This window comes from Tiliqua scincoides, chromosome 3 (genome assembly GCF_035046505.1).
Source record: "Tiliqua scincoides isolate rTilSci1 chromosome 3, rTilSci1.hap2, whole genome shotgun sequence".
In the NCBI taxonomy this organism is placed as follows: Eukaryota; Metazoa; Chordata; class Lepidosauria; order Squamata; family Scincidae; genus Tiliqua; species Tiliqua scincoides.
In genome coordinates this window covers 77,855,959-77,875,597 of record NC_089823.1, presented here as the reverse complement: position 1 = coordinate 77,875,597, position 19,639 = coordinate 77,855,959, and the positions used below count along the sequence as shown (strand labels likewise).

Below are 19,639 nucleotides of genomic sequence, written 5' to 3'. Positions count from 1 at the left end.
GTAGGGACACGCTTCAAGTTGGACGCCACTATTTGTGAAATAAATGTAGCTATCTGGAAAATGATGTTAGGATCAGTGGAGGCTAATAAAGATTGCAATATAACAGAGACCTCAAAAGGGGAGTTAAGATAAGATTGGAGAACTAAGCATTTTCCCCTAGCCACACTATGGAGCGGGCAATGAAAAAGGAGGTGATCTATCGTTTCTGCAACTCGCTGGGGGCAAGGACAGATTCTTTCCTGAAGAGGAATACCTTGAAATCTACCCCAAAGAACAGCGGATGGAATAGAGTTGCAACGGGCCATAGAAAAAGCCCTTCTAATTTTTGGGCATTCCAAAATGTAAAAATAATTGGGAATTTCCCCCACTTTGACCGGTAGGTGATAATATCCAGATTTTCACTATAAGCCGTTTTCAGTAACAAATTAGGTACATATAAAGAGGGAAAGGTGTCAATGCGTTTCTGCTAATCTAGGCAGTCCATAGAGTATATAGAAACCACTACCATATTTTGGGTGCTCCCATTTTAGTTCTTGGTTTACACTCTACAGTTAAATGGAGCTCTAAGATCACAGCTGGGAAAAACTAGCCCAAGAAAGGAGAGGAATTGTCAGAACAGACAGTACAGAAGCTAAATGAATCTTTGACACAACAATAGAAGGCAGCTTCACAGAAACATTTAATCAAACTGAATGCAGAAGAAAAAGTGACTGAACAGCAATAGCAATAGCTCAATCCTCAAATATAAAATGAAAAGTTCAAAATGTCCTGTAGAGAACAGATGGACTACAAATAATGCAGAAACAGAACATTAGACTGTACTTAGAAATATTGATTCAGACTGGGGAGAAAACATAATGCATAATGCAAAGAACAGTGATGAAAATTGAGCAGACTGCAAAACAGAAAAATTGACTAAAACTTCACACAGAATTGATACAACAAGCTCCATATCAATTAGAATTAAAAGCTCTGCAAATAGTTACAGTTGGCATAAGCCAATTCTCTGTTAAATAATCCTCACCTTCGGCACCCAGAGTTTCAGAAGAAGATGAATCTAAGAAAACAAAGCACAAAAGTAACACAAATGGAAAAAATTAAAAGAGCAGCTGTCTTAAGTAATAAACCTATTCTATGTGGAAAAGATTAATGAAATCTTGCCTGTAGCACTGTTAGGATAGGTGACAAAAGTGACAATGGATGAATCAGCTGTAAATAAAAAAAAATGATTTTGTAAAAATGCAAATGAAAAATCAAAGGAGCATAAGAATTTTAAAACAGCCCATCTTCAATTTATAAATCTAGAGGTTACTGGATTTTCTAACTACCTATCAAAGTTGAATCACTGATTTGAGAAGAAGCTTTTAAGACTGTGCACGTGAATGATGTAAGCTGAAAATGCTACTCTCTATAGCCAGTATCCAAAGAACAATGAAACTAATTCTTTGAGCCTAAAGGAGCATTATACTTGCTTTTCCTCTTACAGCTGCCTCACACCCAGCAATATAGCAAAACACTTTTTAAATTATGGGAAGTTTCATAAGCAGTTTTTCAGAGAAGTCTACATTCTACAGAGTTATTAAAAGCCCCTTGGGTGAGCCTAAATGAATCTTTGAATCCCCTAAGTGTAGGTTTTTGCTGCCCAAATGAAGAGATCAAGATGGGATAATCTCAAGCTGTAGAGATTTGCCCACCATTCCTCATGCCCGATCACTGTAGTCTTGTGGACTTCTACTTGCAGTCATTGATAAAAAGTTTTATGAGCTGCTGAACTGTAACACACTGCAAATAATAGAGAAACTATTCTTAATACAGCCAGTTTTCTTTATATGTGAATTTGTTTATTCGTGAGGGCAGAATGGCTAACCTCTCTCATTATATGCGCCTCTGTTCTCATTCTCTCCTATGCACAGACCTTCCAGAGCCTGCAGGGACCTTCAGAATGGCTCCTGTGACCAGCATAGGCCCCTTTAAAGACCCCATTTTAAAGGGGTCTGCATTTGTTGTGGGTGCCATTTTGAAGGTCCCTGTAGCCTCTGGAATGTGTCTGCAGCATTCAAAGGCATTTTGGCACTTCTTGCTGCATTCTGCTGGCTTTCCGAGGGTCTCTGCTGGATTTTTCTGATGATAGGGAAGGTACCCCTCCCCCCTGGTGTCCCTTATACCTACCCCCATAGGGTGCAAATCTGCTATTTACTAGGGTTTCCAGGAATTTAATCCTAACGGATAACGAGAAATGACTATAAATATAAATAAACTTGGAAAAAAAAGATTGTTAGCCCTTTAGACATCAGATAAGAAACAAAGCAGGAACCAGTCAAGTGCCCCCAGTGAGAGAGTTTCATAACAAAAATAAAGTGGGTCTTGTCTCTAGTTGCCATCTACTTAGCCTCAGAAAGCAGATGCATCTGGACAGAATCTCTGACAAAGCTCTTAAAAGAGTTGGTGGGTTCTTTCAACACCTTGGTTCCAATCTGGATAGAGGTTTATAGGTTCTTAAAACAGTAGTGCCTATACAGATTGCTTACAGGGCACCTGCACCTGAATGGCACAGCAGGGAGACTGGACACCCAATGAGCCAGGAGAAAGGGGTGGGCAGTAGGTTCTCGAGCACTGCCAAAAAAGGCAACACAGGCCACATGTTGGACCACCATGTTCTAGAGCAGTGTTTCCCAAACAGAGGGTCATAACCCGCCAGGACAACCGGAAACACTGAATTTCCCCTTAAGGGGTGTGGCGACCAGCAGTGACACCCGGATGGTAGCAATGGCACTTCCAGGTTCACAACGACGACAAGAAGACAAAGCAAAAGGCTTTTGGATTTACCAGGCTGCAGTAGCGGCAGCTTGTGATGCTGCAAAGCCTGGGATCTTGCTGCTGCCTGGTAAATCCAAACCCCCCCCCCTTTTTTTTTTTACTTTGGTGGCAGCGTGAACCCGGATGTGCCATCACTGCTGCCAGGTCACCACCACCCTGTCACAGCCCACAAGGACTTAAGGACCCAACTTATCCAACTTTCCAGTACTGGTGCAGCTGCAATGCAACCCCAAGGTAAACAAACAAATGTTCCCTTAACTTCAATGACTGACTGCCTACTGAAGGATGCAGTGCATGCACCATTGGCATGGCTATATCAGTGCTGGAAAGTTGGATAGGATTTGGCTCTTAGTGGTTCCCCAACCTTTGTGTAAAAAGAGTGTGCACTAATAAGAAAGTTCATAATACAAAATAAATATATAACGGGGCAAACAAAGAAAGTGATTGAAACATTTCTTCTTGGACAGTTCAACAATATTCTTGAATGAGTTTAAAAAGAAACACCCTTAAAGGAGGACTGTTACCTAAGCTAATTACTATCAAAGTACTAAACATTTCTAGGCCCTTTTTCTTACAGCCTGGAGTAAAAGCTGCTCATATCCGACTTCTGAGTTGTGGAGACTAAACATTTATTTATTTATATCCCGTCTTTCTCCCCAAAGGGCACCCAAGATGGCTAACAATCAAAATTAAAATACAGAACAAAGTAAAATACAATAAACATTAAAAATAAAAGAACATTTTAAAACATAAAACATATTAAAACATATTAAAAATTATCTAGCTTAAATATTCTGTACAAATAAGATGTGAAGCATCTTATGGACCACATGGACCAGATTTTATAAGATATAGCTATATATACATAGACACATATATATACTATACATATACATATATATGTATACATGTATATGTGTGTGTGTGTGTATACACACACACACACACCATAATTTATTTAGACATTTTTATTTATATAAAAATTGTTATTTACACACGCACACACACACCCATAATTTAACACATCAGAGACAGTTTTTTCCTTTACTGGCATTATTTCTTTTATGGTCTTTTATTTTTTGACTATCTGTACAGGTAACAAAAATCTTAAAAGACAATTGTTTTCTTACCAGATGTGGTTCCTGGACCTTTTCCACCTCCTGATGAGACATTTACAGCATTGGCTGTAGGGTGAATAATTTTAACAGATGGGTTAGTTTAAATTAAAAGATGTTATTTTAAAAGACAATAGTTCTTGTCTAAGATTTGCTTGCTCAATCCACCACAAGAGGGCATTACTGAACTTTTGACTGCAACTGCAAAGAAATTCTTGCAAAACTACTGGAATATTTATTTTTTAAAAAGTTTTGGGTATATATAGCAGAATTCCTAACATTACAATTGAGTCATGTGTTTAAAACAGGGCAATGTTTGAGGACATGCAGAAAAATTGGTAGTAGAGGTTTATATTTCAAACTAAAAAGAAATATCCTCCAACACCTCTTCTTCCCATGCAAAATGAATAAAATAGATTGACATATTCATTTATATATTGTTTCTTCTAATTGTTTTCTACTTCTTTTCTACAGCAAAAATAGCAGTTGACCTACCCACTTAAGACAGTATTTGAAAAAAAGTAAATGTAATCTGCCATAGGTCAAAATGTGCCAACTACCATGCAAAGAGCTTAAGAACAGCCCCACTGGATCAGGCCATAGGCCCATCTAGTCCAGCTTCCTGTATCTCACAGCAGCCCACCAAACGACCCAGGGAGCACACCAGATAACAAGAGACCTCATCCTGGTGCCCTCCCTTGCATCTGGCATTCTGACATAACCCATTTCTAAAATCAGGAGGTTGCGCATACACATCATGGCTTGTACCCCGTAATGGATTTTTCCTCCAGAAACTTCTCCAATCCCCTTTTGTGATAAACACATATTGATGGTTAAAGTTTTTCAAAGTCATTAAGCCATTTCTGCCCAATGTTGCATATACGCAACAGGGATCAAATGTGTACACCTGTAGACTGGGCAGAAATGAGTTAAACAAACCGCAGAATAATGTCATGAAAATGAGGACATATTGAGCAAAACCTTTCTTCTGAAAATTTACAAGGAAGGACCATTTTCACAGTAGAAGAACTTCCTTACTTTAGGATATACTCATTATTCAACTTATTTCCAAGTTGTGTTTAAGCAAATTGGCAGTAGAATTATATGAAGGCTATGGTGGAGTTCTTAGCACAATTATTAAGTAATGGAGGCTTTCTGGTTATCAAGATGTCCCTAAGAGTCAAACATTTCTAACTGGCATTAAAGGGACTAGATCTTGTATTTGTTCTACATTTTAAAAAAATGAATAATCAATTGTCATCTCCTGAATTTCTACTGTGAAAAATTGTTTTACTCTGTACCAGTGTGCATATAAACGCAACAGTTTAAGGGACCATACATTTGATAAAGTGTGCTCTGGGTAACAAAATCTGACACACAATCATGAGCAGCCCAATCCAACTGTCTGCCCCTCCAGTGGAACACGTTTCGCCAATGCTGGCTGCTGCAAAGCAGCCATAAAGCATGCTCCGGCAGCACTAGCTGCCAGAGCTCTGGCTAGAAGGATGCAATCTTCCCGTTTAAGCCAGTGGACCTACAAAGACACAACAGAGCAGATAAAGGCCAACAGATAAACAGCGCAATCCAACCGCTCCCCCAAGCCCCTTGGGCCAGTTCCCAATTGTTGCGAACATACCGTAAAGCACATTTGCCGCTACTCAGGAGCACACAGACGTGCACCGGACACAGATGTGAGCTGGCCTAGCAGAGCCAGACCTGCACCCAGATGGGGTACATTTGAGCCAGCCCACGCAGACTGGCACACAGGGTGGAAAGGGTGGCAGGAGGGAGGAACAGTCAGGGAGGGGGTATTTGGGGGAGGGGGAGGGCAACTGAGTTCTAACACACAAAACTCAGAAACTGAGTTCTAAACTGAGTTCTAACACACAAAAACATACAAAAGTTTGTGCTCAATTAATCTTCAAAGGTCCACAAGATTCTTTTTTTGTTGTTTTAATGCAACAAGCTAATTTCACACCACATATTACTGAAACCCGTATAAAATGTCCAAATCTCCACTATTTCATTCACACTCCAGATGAAACATTACTAGACTGGCTTTCATAGCCAAACAAAAACTCCAAATCCTAAAAGTTAGGACAAAACTCTGAGATCTGACAGGCACCTACTTAGATGTCAATTCTAGACAAAGAAATGCTTAACCATTTTTTTTTTAATTTTGCTTTGTTTGAGCAAATTTAAAAACTCAGTCTTGATTTTTCCACATTGTTAAGACGCAAAGAGCTGGAAAACAAAATCTGAGTCATCAACAGTAGGTTATGTCAAGATTTTAAAGCACTTATGGGGACACACACAGGTCCTGCATAACTATATTTTTCTACAAAGAATCAAAGCTAATGATCCTATAGTAAACATTGCATTTTTTCCTCAGACGACCACTTAGAGATACTTGTTTATGGGGCACTGAGGACCAAAGCAATTTTATTCCTATGTCATACTCCCCAAGGATACATTCAAACATAAAAGATCTTTTATGAATCATGCTCTCCATGTATATAGGTACTGCTTCTCAAGAGACAATTCCTTTTCTATAAGAACACCTTCTTACAAAAAAAATGAAAAACTTACTCACTTCATGTGGAGGCTAACAAACATGTAGTTTATTGCTAGATTAACACTGAAATAGAAAGAAATTGAGAGAAAAGAGTCAAAGCACAAGCTTCTTGCTCCAGCCAATTATAATAAGAGGTTCTAAATTTAACTCCATAGTGGTCATATTACTATAGTTCCTATGATCACAAACCATGGCACATATTTTCAGCTAAACATGGATGTGACTGCTGAGAAGTGGAAGCTGACAAAACTGACCATTTAAACCACCAGTCCTTGAAAAGTCTTAATATTACTCAGCAACCTGTGGCATACAGAAGCTCCATTACTTCCATAGGCTGCAAACGTATCCTAACCTACCTGGGAGTCCCACTGACTATAATTGAACTTACTTTTGAGTAGACATGCATAGGATTGAGCTCATAGATTGCTGCAGCTGCACTACTCCAGTTAAACAATAACCCACCCACCCCAATCAGTCAACCAGTCTCCAATTATCCTCTTCTCTATAATACATTACAGGTATATCAGATCAGGATTGCACAACCAGAAGATCCACCAAGCTAAACACAGCCCACTAACCAACCATAAAATGGGGGTATTACCAAGCACACAGCAGGCTATTATGATGAAGCATGCTGGATCAAAGGCTGTAGAAGCCTTGGTGGTTATTTGAGAAACTATAAATTGAAATAATTCATATTTCTACCATGGAATTCTATACCCACATGCAAGTTCACAAGTTTTCTGCTTTGCTTTAAAATAACTTGATGTAATAAAAACCAAGCCAGTGGATGTGTTGCCCAGTCATGGATAGAAAACTGCACTTTAGTCATACAAATGTTGCTCATCTTAGGACCGGTTGCAAAGCTGAATTCCCTGCTGATAAAATCTGTTTTATCTTGTGCCCATCACCTAGGCTTCAAGCACAATATCCTCTGGGATGCTGAAAATCAAGATCTGCGTTAAATAAGATTGTTTACTTTAAATGAGAGATCTTCCAAGAAAAGAGGCAGCTTTCCATGGCTGCTAATGAAAGCCCAAGGCCTCAGAGTGCCAGAGAATTTTTGTATTTCATCAAAGAAAACTCAGCAAAGGATTAGCACCTTTCAGGGTCCCACCCTCTAAAGCACAGTGACTTATTCATATCTCTCTATTGAAAAATGGCACTAATAGGTTTGCCTCCTCAATTCCAAATAGAAATTAATTATCACTACAAAAGAGGGATTTGAAAAGTGAAATTAAAGTGTAATCCAGGTTGAAATGCATGGCAAATCATGGACAGGTTAGTAACTCATTTTTGTTAGTATTTGAGAATAAAGAATAGAACCCTAAACATAACATACCTCAAGTTGTTGCAACACATTTCTTTGGACCTATTCACACATATATTCTTCATTGCTGAATTATCCCTGCCACAAAACCCATATGGGACCATGCCCCAACTGAGGCTGAATCAACTAAGGAAGAACATCCAGTTTGCATAATTCACCAGGAAATAGTCTGCCATTATCACCTGCAATCATCATCTTTTACCAGATAGAGATAACAGGCAGAAATTCAACAAATCCAATTTTTCCCATTGGGAAGGGAAGGGAACCCAACAGGGGAGGACAGGGGCCTGAAGGCCTGATCAATTCATGGCTACAAGGATGTGGTTTGTGAGACCTCTTGGGATACTGGCTGTTAATGGACATATGTTCCAGACACATGTAACAGTTCTTGCATACAAACCAACACATCCTACATTTGACTGCTTTCTGTTTCTATGACGACATAGGTCATGCTCCACCATAGTGCCTTACTGTCCACATAGTGGCTCCCTGGTTCTACTCTGGATCCGGTGGCAAGCATATGAGCCTCACTGATTCCCACAATGTAGGGACAACATGGAAACAACACTGAGAGGTATCCTGGGTATTGCGTCACTTCCCTCTCCCCTCCCCCACAAAAACTTACACAGGAAGTAAATCTCCCTAAGTTAGAGAAACTCAGGAATAGATGGTATAGAACTATAAGCAATTGTGATATATTCCTTTGCACTTACTATGCTTTTCTTTTAAGTAGAGGTTCCTCGTTTTATGAAGCATTGTTGTTTACTAATTTTCAAATAAATAAATAGATTGGAGAAAAATGTACTAATAATGGGATTCACATTGTCAAAGGGGACTCTGGGTTGTCATGAAGCTTTGATACAACACAGTATAGTACATACATTTCTACTGCACAGCATACATTTTAGCTATAGATTGCTGAACTCAGCACTTGGGACATCTCTCTCCTCTTCTCTACTCCCTTCTCTTAGAATGCTGTTATCATCGAAAGACAGGAAATCGAAACAACAAAAGGTCTTGAAAGGAGTGTGAATGTAAGACTAGCCTGGCACAGAGAATACAGGCAGTGACAAAGGCTGATGGAAGACAGCTGAAGACAGATGAGGAAGTGGGACCAGGCTGGTGTAACTGATGAACTCTAACACATACTGATTTGAAAGTGTTATCCTTCTGGACAAGAGAGAGAGGCCACATTAATCAAAGGAAGCAGCCCAGATGTCCTCAGTTAACAACTACTTGTCAGAACTCAAGGCTAAGTGAAAAGCGTGGAAGAAGAGGCCCTTGGAATCCAAAATTTTCCAGTTCAGATCCCAGATGACCCATTCCAGGAAGAACCACCCCAGGGGGTTAAAGAAGAAGCCTGAAAAGATCCACATAGAACTCATGTTCTTCCAACTCAGATTGTGTCATCTCAGTGATGCAATGTGCCTGGCCAGTGAGTTAGGGAGTTGTGTGATTGCGTGGATAGGTGGAATAAATCTGGAAATTTAAGTGCTGCTTTCCCTTGCTCTAAACCAGGGGTGCCCAAACTCTGGCCCTGGGGCCACTTGCAGCCCTCAAGGCCTCTCAATGCAGCCCTCAGGGAGCCCACAGTTTCCAATGAATCTCTGGCCCTCCAGAGATTTGTTGGAGCCCACACTGGCCCAATGCATCTGCTCTCAGCATGAGGGCAACTGTTTGACCTCTTGCTTGAGCTGTGGGATGAGGGCTCCCTCCACTGCTTGCTGTTTCACATCTGTGATGCAGTAGTGGCAGCAAAGAAAAGACCAGCCTTGCTTTGTGCAAGGCCTTTTATAGGCCTTGAGCTATTGCAAGACCTTCAATCATTCAAATAAGTTCATCTTTAATATATTCATTTATGTAAACATATGTAAATTTATTCAAATTTTAAGTGTAAATTAATTCTTTTTTCCCCAGCCCCCAACACAGTGTCAGAGAGATGATGTGGCCCTCCTGCCAAAAACTTTGGACACCCCTGCTCTAAACCAATAAATTGTCTTTCTGCTTGATATCTCTGACTGGAAGTGGGCTCCTTCTAACAGCAGGAATAAGAACCCACTAGGGGAGGACAGGGGCCTGAAGGCCTGATCAATTCATATGTTCTGTCCCTAAGACAATCCCTATTTGGGTCTTGTGAACTGACATCCAAGCATTCCCAAAACAGCCCCAGTTTGAGCTGCAACCCAATTTGATTTCTAACAATGTAACATCTAGTTTGGCCCAAACCATAACTGCTGGGGATATATGAATGAGGACTAAAGTTAAAACGCAATGCAGATGGTGCCTCAGCATCAGTGGAGCTTCCATTCCGGAACCCCAGCAGATGCCAAAACCCATGAATAATGAAATCTGCAGGTCAAGGACCCCAGACTGCTGAACATGACCTGTTGCATCCAGGCCAACAGCTGCAGATTCAGGACCCATGGTAGGTCAAATCTGCAGGTCCCAAATCTGTGGATAGAGGATACATCTGTATAGAAATGTTTTTTTTAAAAAAAGGTAATTAGCAAGAATTGGGATAAACACAGACATGCTGTTTCTTATCCCTTTTCATTATTCACTGGTACAAATGACTGTTACAGAAAGTCCAAGCTAAGAATCTAGATTCAATTTACTGAAATAAACATGCTTCAAATGCTAAACATGCCAACTTGAAATAAAACTGGAGAATTCCAAAATAATACAGGAGCTAACATGGAAGACAAGGGAACACTCATAATTCTCTAAACCTCTTGGGGAAATGACGCTTTCTTAGGAATCTAAGAAGTTGCTTGGCACTATGTTTTCTGGATAGCTTTATTCACCTCTGTGTGAGCACAGATGTCCCCACAGTTACCAGAAGTCTGGCCTGACTCTGCACATTGGCAGAGAACAGGTACCTACCTTAACCCCCACACACACTCTCTCTCTCTCTCTACAACATCAGTGCATGGCATACAGAATTGTCATCACCACAAGAGTTCTGACCTTAATATTGTAGAAGGTCCTACTTTCCTTTAAGCCCTAATTTTCAGGGTGAAGCCAACTAGTTCAGTGGTTCGCAAACTTCTCCTTAGAAGTTTGGGAACCACTAAATCTTTGAGGGGGTGGAGAGAAGGCAGTAACAAGATCCCTAGAATGTTGCAACTGCCAGGGACAGAGGGAGGTTTTCACTTACCTCCACCTGTGCTGGCCTCCAGGAGGTGTGGGGAGCCCCACAGATGCCTCTGCAGAACTCCCCAAGCCTTAGAAAAGTTAAAAATGGTGATCAGAAACCATTTCCAGTTTTTGATCATGAAGCCAGAAGTGGTTTCGAATCACTGTTTTTAACTTTTCTAAGGCCTGGGTAGTCCTGCAGAGGCATCTGCAGGATTCCCTGCACCCCCTGGAGGCTAGCACAGGCAGAGGTAAGTGAAAAAAAACACTCTCTGTCCCCAGCAGCAGTGTGATCTTGGGGATTGTGTCACTGATTTCCATCCTTCCCACCCCTTAAAGAGTCAGGAACAAGTGATTCCCAGGTCAGTGGGTCGCAACCCATCAGTTTGGGAACCACTGCACTAGTTAATAGTTTTTCTTCTAACAGACCGTGTTTTTCTAATACCACGTGTGTTTACTCAGAAGTAAGTACCTTTATAGTGAATTGGGCTTACTCCCACATAAGTATGCACAGAATTGCAGCCTTAACACAAAAAAAACCTCACCCCATTTCAAACCAGTTTGACAGGTCAGACTGAAACAGAGAGAGTTTACCTGGAAACAAAAAGTGGGCAAGTTGCAGGTGGGGAAAAAACAATGATAGTTTTGAACTGGTTGACTTAATGCATGGAGCAGACTGCTGGCAGAAGCAAAGAGACATGTTCCAAGTTTGTTGGACTCTGGAGACCATATTGATTCCACCATGATTTGCAGTGGTTGTCCCCTTCCTAATATTTCATTTCAACATTTGTAAATAAATTTCCATAAATTTTCACAGTCTTTCCTCCATAGAAATCTCACCCTGGCATTGTTGTCCTGAGCTTTTCACTGCACAAAGAACTAAGAGCAAATATTTGTGTCACTAGTGTAGGGAAATATAAACCAGTGTGCTTGAGCAAAATAGAGTGGACAGCTGCAATCCATGCAAAAGTCAAAGTATCCCATAAAACAAGAACGTGAACATCTTCTAGCAACTCATATCAGAGTCAATGCAAAAAAGATTGTGGACACACAGTATGACATAAATAGCTTATATCTAGCAAAGAAGAAGAAAGGAACTAAAGCAGTTCTCATTTTTTAAAAAAAATTAAAACAGGAACAAGAAAGTGGCCAAAATAAGCCTATCTGCAAACTCTGCTGTGAAAACTAACATGGTACAGTAGCTGTAAATCTTTTCTAGCACAAAAGTTTTGGTTGCACACATATGGAGTAAGTACTGATATGACCCATTTGCATGCCCCACAAAGGAAAGAGGGTGAGGTGTCTGCAATTGCATCATGTTTCCTGGCAGACTGAGTTTTAGACAGCTCCAGTAACAAAAACAAGCAAACAAAAACAAAATAATGAGAAAAAAAAGGGGAGAGAAAGATCAGACCATCTGAGAGCTTTCTTTTGATACTTTACAAAGAATCAGGTATGTGAATCAACAAGTATGGTTTCCAGAGATACAGCATTTTCCCCATGATGTCATGCTTTTGAAATATATATAACTCTCTGGCTTTCTAAATTCACTAGAAAAAAACAGCACAGAGCATTTTCAATGTTGTGTGTGTTTACTATCCAGCTGCTTATACCAGATAAGAAATGAGAATCATCTACAACACACAGAGGACAGTGACATAGATTCCAAGTTGTGTTTCCCTCCTTTAGCCTATGCCAGGCAGAATCAGTCTGCACCAGCCATTTTCAACTATTATGCCATGGCACACTGGTGTGCCACAAGTGGTCCATAGGTGGGCCAAAGGAACTTGAGGGAAGGTGACTTACTAGTAAGGCCAATGGAGGATGTGAGCCCCCTCACTGGCAGCATGGTATGCCTTGCGAATTGTCAAAAATATGTGCCTTGACAATTTTAGTGCCTTTTCAATGTGCCAGGATATGAAAAAGGCTGAAAATCACTGGTTTACACTATGGATGGGCATGCAGTATCAAGAAGTATACTGCAGAGCATAATCTGAAATGCTCTTCCTTTTTCATCATTAGAACTGAACCTACCTACTAAGGGCCCAATCCTATCCAACTTTCAGGTGCTGATACAGCCATGCCAATGGGGTATGCACTGCATTCTGTGGTGGGAGGGCAGTCATGGAGACCTTCTCGAGGAAAGGGAACATTTGTTCCCTTAGATCAGGGGTGTCCAAAGTTTTTGGCAGGAGGGCCACATCATCTCTCTGACACTGTGTCAGGGGACGTGGAAAAAAAGAATTAATTTACATTTAAAATTTGAATAAATTTACATAAGTTTACATAAATGAATATATTAAAGATGAATTTATATGAATAAATGAAGGTAAAAGGCCTTCATTTAAAAGGCCTATAAAAGGCCTTGCACAAAGCAAGGCTGGCCTTTCCTTTCCTTTGCTGCCGCTACTGCATCACAGATGTAAAACAACAAACAGTGGAAGGAGTTCTCATCCCACAGCTCATGTAAGAGGTCAAACAGTCACGCTCATGCTGAGAGCAGTTGTGTCGGGCCAGTGTTGGCTCCAACAAATCTCCAGAGGGCCAGAGTCTCATTGGAGACTGTGGGCTCCCTGAGGGCCGCATTGAGAGGGCCCGAGGGCCACATGGCCCCAGGGCCGGGGTTTGGGCACCCCTGCCTTAGACATTACATACTAAGATTATACAACCAAAAAAAAAATCAACCTTAAAATTAGTGTTTTCTTCTCCTGCTACTTATTTCTAGTTTGCGACTTATTTCACTTCACTTGAAGATGTTTCTTCCCAAACTCTTGAAATGTGTTGCAATTTTTAAAAACAAAGGCATAAATATGGAAAAATTGAATTAAAAAGCATCCCAGATAAATATAACAGGTATATTAGAGTGCTAGTTTATGTACGCCACTTCTGTTTTATATTAGCAGTAACAAAGCAGACTGGGAACCCAAACTGAGCCACTTCCATCTTAAACAGAAGCAGCATGGACCAGGAAGGCTGCAAATTGTGCTCCTGGTATGGTAAACACAGTGGTGTGGACACTTTCTGATGTCTCATGCCCATGTTCCACCCAGCTTCTCCTTGTTACGCAGACTCAAAATACTGAATGGAAGCTATTCTGGATCATGTGGTAGTTATGCCAAAGCACTGGAGGAAAGGAGAGAATAAAGGATAACAACTAGGGACATGAGTGTTCATCCCCCAAGGCGCAGCATCTCTCATTATATGGAACTTCTATAAGTGGATAAAACAATATTACTAATGCATTCCTTGTTGCAATTTTTATGGCATTTGGTACTGGTCTCAAAGTTTCAGTTTTTTTAAATTATGTAAATTCAAAATCTTAACAAAAAGTGCTTGCCCTTCAAGTTAAAGAACACTGATATGCAAATAAAACATTTGTTTGCATGTGGCAGTTAATTTTCCAAATGGCATGCATGTACAATATCATGAAGAAGTATGGCAAATGGGCCACTGACAGTTGATGAAAAACCAAAATTATGGTTTTTTCCAAATCCTGGAGGCCCCTTCATTGGGCAATTAATAATAGGCCCATTGAACAAGTTAAAACTTTTAAATATCTTGGCATTCTTCTACATTACCAACTTAAGTGGTCTAGCCATAGGAACTCCGTGATGGCTTCTTCTTCACATCTAATCGGCGCAATAGCCAAATTTCATCATACAACCGGGAATCAGTATGTCCCGGCTGGGCTTCACATTTTTAAAGCTAAAATGGTTAGTCGCCTGCTTTATGGGGTTCCTATTTGGATCCATGCCATGTCTCATAAAGTTGATCAGTTGGTCGTCTCCTTTTATAGACGGATCTTGGGGGTTCCTAATTATATTAAATTGTCTACTTTGTCCCTCGAGCTGGGTGTACATCTCCCTTCAACATGGGCTTGGAAATTCACTTTTAAATTTTGGTTACATCTTTTTTTTAAGACTGGCTCTGACTCCCTTGTTCATTTTCTGAAGGATCCTTTTCAATCTGCCTGGTATTATTAATTATTATTATTAACAGTATTTATATACCGCTTTTCAACTAAAAGTTCACAAAGCGGTTTACAGAGAAAAATCAAATTTTTGGTATGAGTACTGTGTGTCCAAATTAGCCTCTATAGGCATTCTTTTGGATTCGCTTATGAATTGTAATTTTGATCAGGCCTTATCCCTCATTTATGACAGTCTTTGGGAATCTGAACATCTATGGTTATCTTCCCATTTGAACCAGGTGTGCTCCCCAATTTATTATGGAATTTTCCCTTCATTTGCTAATGGTCATTCTTATTTTCAGTTCCTCATGAATCCCTTAGAGAGGAGGGCTTTTATGCTAGCACGGTTAAACATCTTTCCCTCTGCACTGCTGACTGGTCGATACTCTAGGGTACCTTTTGACCAAAGGCGTTGCAACCACTGCGGAATAGAACCCGATTCTGTTACTCATTTTCTTTGTGTTTGTTCCATGTTTAGTAAGCTTCGCCGCGTAATTCTGGGTCCTGTTATTTCTAGTTATTCTGGTCCCCCTAACCTTCTTGCAGTGTTACTTTTAAACGATTTTTCGCAAGAAATTACGCTTCTTGTAGCTAAGTTTCTTGCAAATGTATTTATTTCCAATAGTTAAGACAGTCCCGATCGGAGTTTTAGTGTGTGTAATCTTACGGTTTTAATTTGTGTGTCATATCTGTGATTGTATTTATTTATTCTGTGTGATGCCATTAAAGGTTGTTGATTGACAGTTGATGAACAAGTGACAAAGACTTGTCTCCACGACTGACAAGCTGGGGACACAAATGGCCCATCCAGCAAAGTATTTGGTTAACATTATTTTAAGTATCTGGAACCAATTTCTTTTTGGAAATGTTTTCCATCAACGTTAATCCAAGATATTCCCAAAAGCAAAAAGAAAGAAAAGAAAAGAAAATGGCAGTACTTACCACAAGGCAAAGTTATGCTAAAGCGTGCTGTCTTATTATACGTCCAGTTATCCCTTCTCCAGTGTATAATGGTGCCATCTTGGCAATCTTGAGAATAATTTCTGTTTGCTTTTGGCCACATTCTGAACATGTACAATTCACCAACCATTCCCACTGGAGTAGAGGACGGCTTGCCTGGTCTTTGTGAGCAGCCAAGTAGTAGCTGCCCATTTGCAAGGAGGTCTCCAACTCCTGCTATTTTTTCTCTTTTTTTCTCTTCTTCATCTACATATAAAGTCACTTCCTGATTATCACCTTTCCATCCTATGCATACTTGGTGCCAGGTGTGGTTATTCAGCCCTTCTAACACAGTTATTTCTTTGCCAAATATCCAAATTGTCAATCTGTCACGCCCACCTGCAAGTCCAAGTTCACGGTAGCCTTCAGGTAGATTATCATTAGGGTCTTCTTTATTGTAGACAAATGCAGTCCAATTTCTTGTATTATACAGTTTAATATAAACACAAAGTGTGAAGTTATTAAGGGAAGGCACAGAAATTCCAGGTGCCAAAGTCCAGACGTCATTACATGCAGTATTAAAAACAGCTCGGTACTGTCCCCAGAAACCATCCTGAGCTATGAGAGAAGAAAACACACATTTTAATAATTTTGTCCAAAAATTACTAGCTTGTACAGAATTATTATGACATCAGCAGCTCTCTTCATGTAATGTTAGATAAAATTGTGTTTGAATTTCACATAACCTGTCAAGTAATCGACATTACAGAGACAAGACCTTTCATATCTGAACATTTCTAATTTACATGTCACTTTTGGGTAGCCCAATCCACCACAACTCCCTGCACAGTGATGCAGCATTGTCAATGTGGGGTCTACTGAATCCTACAGGGGAGAGATTTTGCCTCAGGAGGCTTTCTCAAGGTAAGGGAATGTTTGTTTCCTTGCCCTGGATTAAGCTCCTGAGGGTCTGGTGGGCCAACTTGGAACTGCATCAGCAATATCATTGGCACAAGTCTGCAATGACCTGTGAAGGCAGATCAGGCTCAGGATAGGGGTCAATATTTGGTGGGACTGCTCTGAACCAACTCCCTTCCAGGACCTGATTCTCCCCCCCCCCCGCCCCATCATCTCCCTTTCCATGTCCTCCCCAACTCCCTCCTGGCTCCTGTGCAACCTTACCTGAAGTGGCATGCATCCAGCATTAGTCATCATGCAGACCCAGCCACTCACTGCTTCCATGCTCTCTGGTTCTGTCATGTTTGCAAAAGCCACAAAGCGTGTTATGCCGGTGCAACACACATTCCAGCAGCATAACACTCTGTTAGGATTGGGCCATAAGACTAAATCCTAAGAATAACTTGGTGAAATGGGAACTCTAGTAACGCAACTCCACTTTTTGCCATTATGGCAAAATGCAAGAAATAGGGTAATGCAAGAAATCCTGGGTTGTAAGGAACAAGCCCATACTGCAATTTCTCCTCATATTAGAGTTAGCCCTCAGAAAAATGGGTAAATTCTGGCATGGGAAGGAGTTTCAACATGAGCTCTTTCATTTAGTCTGTTTTCTCACATTACACCAGTAACTAGGGATGGTAGCGCTTCTGTAAATCCATCATTGCAGAGAAAATGTAATAAGCTTAATTAAATTATTTTGAATTTCCAAATTTGTATAGTGCTGCCTCTTAATTTATGCTACTGAATATGCAAGGAGGAGTCCAAAAATTTTATGTACGTATTTTAATGTACATTAAAAAATGGTGGAGGGGGTCCACTAGAAACTGTAACAGGGGATAAAGAGCATAGTAAATGGCAATAGCAGTACTGGCAGAAGCTATAATCCTTGACATATGAATCCATACAATCTCAGGACATTCAGATGCAAATTTAAACCCAAGTTCTAGTCTCTGTGCTGAGTCTCAGTATGCAGATAATTGAAAGGAGGTGCAGTATTGTCAATCACAATATACTGAAGCGAAGAAAAGAATTACACAGATTTAAGTGTCATGCTTTCAAATCTAATCAAGTGCACATAAATCCCATCAAGTGAAAAACTTAAAATTAAAATAACATTGGAACCAGTCCCTGACTCTGAGACCATAAAGCACCAGTATCGTAATGCTTATTTAAGTAAACCAGTATCGGTGCTTGCTCTGTGTGTATAAGGGCTTGGACAAAACTGCTTAGTGAATATGCAATATGAGAAGGCTGCCACCTTCTCTCCACTCCATCTGTCCCAGGTAGAACAAACCACATGACACAGCCAAATCTTCCATTATCTGATCCTTGTATCTCTCTACATTCTCTTTCTAACCAGAGATGAACTGCAGTTTCAGGGAGATCCTGGGTAACTTCATGCAGCAGTGCTGTAGCTTCACCACTAGACCTCACCGTGCCCACCAGACCAGGTAAGATAGCAGAAAGTGCTTCATGCAGCAGTGCATGCAAAATGGCAGCCAACAAAGTGTTGCATGCACCACCGGCGACCATTTTACGACAGCAAAAGTCACTCCCACTGTTGTAAGGCTCCCCGCCCGGCAGCCCAATCCTGCATAGGACTGGGCTGTTAATATATTGTGAAAAGTGCTGTACAAATATTAAATATTTAATGTTTGGATTGTACATTTCTGTTCCAACAACTGACTGGTGAAAAAATAATTAATTCAGACCTTTTTAAAATGCATCTCACACTGACATACTGGCAAGGATGTTTGGTAAATATCTTACCTCTGTCTGAAGAAGCCAGAAACAAATGAAGCAAAAGGAGAGAGAGAGAAATCTTACATTTTAGTAAGATTTCCCAGGCTCTGTCAGCACAGCTATGATGCACTCCACAGGTAATCATCCTAGAACACACAAGAAACGTTACTCTGAAGCAAAAATCAGAACAAGAGAAAAATACTGGATACTACAAAATTGATTTAACATTATTTTTCCAAGCCCAGGAGTAACAAATGACCCAGAAAACAGTCACTCCCCAAAAATCAAATTAGCACCCTGAAAAAGCACCCTGTCCTACATCACCTTCAGCTGCTATAACAGAGTAAACTCAGCATAAGTTGATATGAAAGGTGCTCCCCAAATACAGAAAGCTTGAAAACTAGTCGCTTATCTAGCAGGCTGTTAAATCTGATACACTAACTGAGAAGAAATAATAGAACATAGTAGTAAATTGTGCATTCATATGTAATTGAATACCACCAGTACAAAAAAGATTTAGGAACAGCCTTTCCTTCTTGAAGCTGTATTATTTAGATGGCAGAGACCACATACAACTTCTGGTTTACATATCAATAGACTTCTGCTATGTTTTGGAGGGTTGGGGTTGGGAATCACTTGCATTCACCAGACTCAAGGATAGGAATCTAGCTAATCAGTTTGATAGCAATCTGACATTTCTTGCATCCATCAGATTTTTCTTTTAGTTCACTGTTAGTGCTGCATAAACAATGTTAATTTGTGTACTTTGAGGGCTTTTTTCCCCTCCTTTGAGAAGGCAATTCTAGCCTACATTCAATCGATAATAATATATTATACTTAAAAGCAGATCACATTTCCACTTAGAAACCACATATATCTGATACAGACTGGCACAGAGCATTCCACATAGTTTCCTGGAAGTCAGAACAAGTTAGCACTCCTCTCTAAAAACAAAGGCAGCAGAAGTATAACACTTCATTATGTTTTGTTATTCTGGGTTCTAACTGGGGTTTTGCTTCTATGAAATGTGTTACATTTATGATGCAATTCTACCATTC

General features: G+C 40.2%; 1 protein-coding gene across 5 annotated transcripts in view; it reads right to left on the bottom strand.

The window, feature by feature from the left end:
* Positions 1-19,639, bottom strand: part of ADGRG2 (adhesion G protein-coupled receptor G2) — a 64,015-nt gene that overhangs the window by 36,470 nt on the left and 7,906 nt on the right. For 4 of the 5 annotated variants that reach the window (XM_066618929.1, XM_066618934.1, XM_066618930.1 and 1 more), the window contains exons 2-6: positions 18,609-18,727; positions 15,885-16,499; positions 3,948-4,001; positions 1,162-1,209; positions 1,025-1,057 (exon numbers count right to left, since the gene is read on the bottom strand). In XM_066618929.1, the coding sequence (XP_066475026.1) occupies positions 1,025-1,057; positions 1,162-1,209; positions 3,948-4,001; positions 15,885-16,499; positions 18,609-18,726 (868 nt within the window). In that variant the 5' untranslated portion in view covers position 18,727. The remainder of the gene's footprint in view (positions 1-1,024; positions 1,058-1,161; positions 1,210-3,947; positions 4,002-15,884; positions 16,500-18,608; positions 18,728-19,639) is intronic. The other variant, XM_066618932.1, reaches the window with a different exon arrangement.